General features: G+C 33.0%; 1 protein-coding gene across 1 annotated transcript in view; it reads left to right on the forward strand.

Moving 5' to 3' along the window:
* The first annotated feature begins 1,689 nt into the window (after positions 1 to 1,689).
* The window catches only part of LOC106882163 (succinate--CoA ligase [ADP-forming] subunit beta, mitochondrial), a 43,276-nt gene continuing 39,363 nt past the window's right edge, over positions 1,690 to 5,602 (forward strand). Inside the window, exon 1 of the mRNA XM_014932742.2 lies at positions 1,690 to 1,838. Coding sequence (XP_014788228.1) covers positions 1,773 to 1,838 — 66 coding nt within the window. The 5' untranslated portion in view covers positions 1,690 to 1,772. The remainder of the gene's footprint in view (positions 1,839 to 5,602) is intronic.

Genomic DNA, 5,602 nt, shown 5'->3' on the forward strand with positions numbered 1-5,602 from the left:
ATATATATATATATATATATATATATATACACACACATATATATACACACACACATATATCCAGTTATGAGGGAAAATCTCGTATCTTGTGAATTTCCCGAAATCCTCTCCACATTCCCTTGGAGACGACTTTCCCCACAAATTTCTTTATAATCGTAATGTATGCCGTTTAAAATGTATTTCTATAAAATTTCATTGAAAAAAACCCATTTCCTAAAAGTTATGAGGGAAAAACTCGGATCTTGTGAATTTTCCGAGGTCCTCTCCCCACCCTCCCGTTGCTTTGCACCCTACACATCTTTTACACCCATTGCACTATATTTTTCTGATTTTCGTTTCCGGATCAAGTTGTAAACATTAACCAAGAATTTTATTAAGAAATATCCATTTTTCTGAATGTTATGAGGAAACAAAGTCGGTCGGAACACTTGTGTAAGTATGCCGAAAAGTACATAAATGTAAAGAAAAAAGGGTTTACTTTCCCTCTCGATTTGTTCAGCCCATCCCCGATTTCTGTAATTTTTCAACTTAGATATTTTTTCTCAGATATAAGTTTCTGAGATGACTTCAAAGAAAAAGAAACAGAAAAAGCGATCTTTAGATCGTCGAAAAAAGTATAAAATTTAATTTTTTTATCTCTTTCCCTTTCTTCTCAAAAATTCATCACTTTCGCTTTGTTTTCTTTACCCTAAATTTGCTTTCAGTTTTACGTTTTTAAAACACTGGAAGTTGTGATTATGTAAAAATATAAGGTATTCTTTCATTTTATGATCACAAAATGAAAACATTTTACGAATTATTTAAAATTAAGCTAAAAACCAGATTTTCTTTTCTTTTTTTTCTGTTCATTTCTTTTTACTTTATTCAATAAAAAACGTTTTATTAACAATAAATACCTTGTAATAATCAAGAGTTGATAGTTTGAACTAGAACTTAAAAACATTTTTTTGTCCAATACGTTGAGCAGGTGCGCAAAAATATGCGTTACTTTTTCATATTTGAAATGATTTTTTTATGTTGGAACAGAAGATAAAGAGAAAATATTTAAAATTAAAAGAACGATAATGTCAGGTATTTGAAGCAGAATTAATATAAATATGAAAAAAAAGTATAAAGTTCGAAAAAAGGTCAAAAGGAGGTGGGGCAAATAAATCTACCCTCACCCATTAAAAAAAAATGTTTTAATCGATAACTTCAAATGTTTAAAACACACATCCGGAAAAATGACGGTTTTCGAGATATTTTCCGACTCTATTCTGTAAGAATGCCAAAAATGAATGTCTCACAACAAACAAAATTAATGAATATTTGATGGTTTCAAAGAATAATTTTCGACTTAGTTTTGCAGACTGTCATCAATATAATAAATCTTACAAATTGTATCAAACCAAGAATACTATCTAAATATATATACATATAAAAAATAGTTTTTTAATAACTTAATTAATGAGAATTTATTTCTAAGAGCCTTGTAGCACTTGTTACACCTTTACATATATATTTTGACTAAAACCGCGGTGTAGCAGGGTTAAAAAAATCATAACTCTAACAAAAGTTACCAAAACAACAAAAAAAAAGTGACGCTAGTGAAAGTAAATATACTAAGAAAGATAGAAAGAGTGGCTAGAGTTAGAAATAGATATAGTAAGATTGTGAGTAGATATGGTATGAGGTATATAGAGAGGAGTTACAAATAGAGTAGATAGAATAAGAGTAGCTATAGGAAGGGAGTTAGAGAGAGAGAGTAACTGCAGTGAGAGTGATTAAATACCATGGCGTCGTTCGTACTTCGATCTTGTCTCTTACAGAATGGTAAATTTCTGAAACAAGATGCAAAGGTTTGAATATTTCTCTCTAATAATTCTATTATTTATGTTAGTGTTTATAATTTATTCATGTAAAGTTTATGTGTCTTAACTTAGCAATCGATATGTATGTGCATATATATATATAGAGAGAGAGAGAGAGAATGATAGTGGAGATTTATCTACTAGTTGAATCATAACGTAAATGTTTTGGTGTTTATCTTCGATAGATATTTGTATCATACAGACAGATTCAGCATAAAGTGTGTAACAATGCTGGCCTTCTCTCCGTCCTTTACATTCTATTGTCATGGGAAAGGAAAAAGCTTAATAAATTGTCCTTCATCCCGCTAAAAAGACGGGATGGTCACGAGTAAAATACCTTTGATGATAGGTCTGCTCTGTCTAAGCTGACCTAGGGCTAAGCAACAACAACTTAATTCGCTCACAAAATTTGGGTCGACCCGAGTATTATGCTAGAAGACACTTAATATCGCTAAATGGAACCAAAATCTCATATAATTTATTACATTTCTGGCATACAGCATATGTGCTAATTTCACCGTTTTCATACAAACACAGCCTGCATATAAGCTATGCAAAATTTTTATTTCTGTAAACAAAGATGAATTCCTTGATACAGTGATGGACGTACTATATTATGACATTGTAGCCTGTGATGGCTAAATGTGTCATTGAATGAAGTAGTGATGGACTAGGGATTAGATATGACATTGGGGTCTGGATCGGTCGATTATTACGGATGTTGCTGATTGTTTGTTCCGAAAGGAAGGTTGAAAAAGCAAAAAAAAAAAAGTTTGCAATTCGTTAAAAAGAAAGAAAGAAAAACTAGATACAAATCAATGTTTATATTAAAGATGTGCCTAGTCACACCGTTCTCGTTACATACTTTTATCACTGAACTTCGTTCAACCTTGCAGAGGTGACAACCTTGTCCTTTCTACTTAGCTCCTTCATCAGTTCTCTCTTTACACCTACATTTTACTTATTACTTTTTGTATGTGTTTTTAAAGGTTATTATTTTATAATAAATGTATATCTATATAATGGACTGTCGTCAATTTCGACGAATCGGTGTGCCACTTGTTAAAAATGAAACTAATTACTCATTGAATTATACCTATGTAGCTGTGTTTTCCACATGCTCTCAATTAACATGATCTTCAGGCAGAATCAGCGTGGCATTGTATCAAGGTTGGACCTTCAAGTCGCAGTTAGAACAGAGAGAGAAACTCTCAGATGCAGATATTGCCTAGGTGTGTGTGTGTGTATGTGTGCGCGCGCGCTACTCATATCTATTGAAAGGATATATATCATTAATGCAAATATTGATTGTTCATATTTCTAGTATGTGCTAACAAGGTTACTATTGACAATACCTTTTATAATGAAAATACTTCTATAAATTAATGTTAACTATAATAAATATCTGTGGCTTTGATACATTAATTAGCCCTTCTACTGATTATACTTCTAATGGCAAATAGTGCAAGTCGTATTTTTATTATTTTCTTTGACTGCTATTTATGCAGGGAACTTGGCGAAAGTAAAGAATACGTACACCCGGTGTGTCGTGTTAGGGTTTCTGTTACGCCGAAAACGGATGGTGTACTCTATTATAATTGAGAGCCTCTTAAGACGAGTGCAAGTGAATCCTATCCCAGTTGCTGCAGTAATGAGTACAGTACGGAAATGCTCCCAGAAACATCTATCGCATTACCAAAAAACAAACTCTGCTAGTTACTTGACCTTGTAATAAAGCATACAAATATAACTTCGGTTGCTTAGTCTCTGATAGAGAAAACCACCTTTAAAACAAAAGTAAATAAAGAAAAATTAGGGAAATTAACGAAGAAAACCAGCTGATCTAAATGACAGTTCTGCAAGTCAAAACGAAGGATGACTGAAAACCATTCCAACCGTGACCATCTCCTCTTTTTTCTCTCTGAATGGAATCCAAGACAACATCTAACGTAATCTTTTCAGAGACGGAGTGTGTGCGAGGTATATTGGGTTTTATTTTTTAGCAAACGGAGCGACCAGGTAGTGGCTCTTTCGACAGGACTTGTCACAGTTATTGGTGGAATACAAATAACTGGAATTGAGTGCAGATGAAAGTAAAGAACATGTTGTTTGACCCTAGGTGAACCCTGATCCAGCAGACTTGTGATCAAAAACATTCTACCTGTGACCATACCGTCTTTCTTTACATTTAGGACTACATTGTTCAATGTCTTTAATTGTAAGCTTAATGTTTATGGTTCTATATGACAATGAAGCTTAGTTACTACCAAAGATTTGAAACAATTATGTGTCATTTAAAATGTTAATTTATATGAAAGATATACTTGCCTTTGTGAAAGTATACTGACGTAAGATAGAACCAATGACTGTCATATGTAATAGCAGAAATTGAACATACATTTTAATTCAAAATAAGTGGGGTTTGGTTTAATGAAGATTAACAGGTGACTTAATCTCTTTCATCCATTGCTCCTCCTCTTACACAGAAAATTGCATTAGAAGACACATTACTTCTTGTAAACTATTTGCACTGGACAAAAGCCGTCACTGTCTTATAGATGTGCTGTTTCTTATCTCTGCTTTCTTTATGGCTACTACAATAAATGCGCTCTGCTCCTCTGAACTCACTAACTGCAATGCACTTCCCACTTCAGGCTTGTCTTGTTTGTCTCCTCTCAAGACGCTACACTCTTCCAGTTATTCTTTTCCAGAAAGGCAGCCAATCCCTGCCCATGTATTTCTACTAATATAAATTCCTAAAAGTTCAGTTAACTGAATGAATCTATATCAGGTTTGCAAATGACCCTCCTCTCCAATTCTTTTTTTCTTTTTTGAAAGCTGTGTTGTTGAAAGATAAACTTTTTAAAGTTTCCCATTTCAGGATATTTTCAAAGTTCTTATATTATGTGCAGTAGAGTATGTGTGTGTGTATATATATATATATATATATATACATACATACATACATTATAGTGGGGTAGGCCGGTTTATGGGGTTACCCTGGGTTCCTCACTCATAAGGAGTTTAGCCTTATGGCGTATCTTCAGACCCCAAACACTGCTGGCCTGAGACCTCTTTAAAATATGGAAGTGGGGAAAAGCCTCGTTTTTAGGCTAAAACCCTAGGTGATTACCTCCCTTTGCCATTGTCCATCGAATTTATTCATTTATTACTCTAGCTCATCTCTAATCAACCTGCAAACCTGTCACCTGAACATAAACAGGATCATTCAGTCTGCTGTAATGAATTCATTAACACATATAAAACATCCAAGGGTATGTTTTTTTCCTTCCAAAGATATTATGCTCAGGTCATATAAATTTAATAATTAATATTTACTGAGTATTAATTGAAACAGCTGTAAGGGATGATGATTAATTTCCGTCAATAATAAATATTAACTTCCCAATCTCCATGTTTATATATATATATATATATATAAATTTAAGGAATGGAGTGAACGCATGTTATAACTGCATACTTTATTCCGACATATGTTTCAAAATTACAATTTATGCGATCCATAGGATCGCATAATGAATTACGTTATAACCTTATCCAACTATAGTTCTCATACTCGGTCATAATGTCTTACGTTTAAGATGATCCCCATACATTTCCCTGAGGAGAAGTTTACATTTTTAACATCGACGATTCCTATGGATCGCATAAATTGTAATTCTTCAAAACATATGTCGGAATAAAGTATGCAGTTATAACATGCGTTCACTCCATTCCTTAAATTTATATAT

The sequence above is a fragment of the Octopus bimaculoides genome, chromosome 3 (genome assembly GCF_001194135.2).
Source record: "Octopus bimaculoides isolate UCB-OBI-ISO-001 chromosome 3, ASM119413v2, whole genome shotgun sequence".
NCBI classification, from domain to species: domain Eukaryota; kingdom Metazoa; phylum Mollusca; class Cephalopoda; order Octopoda; family Octopodidae; genus Octopus; species Octopus bimaculoides.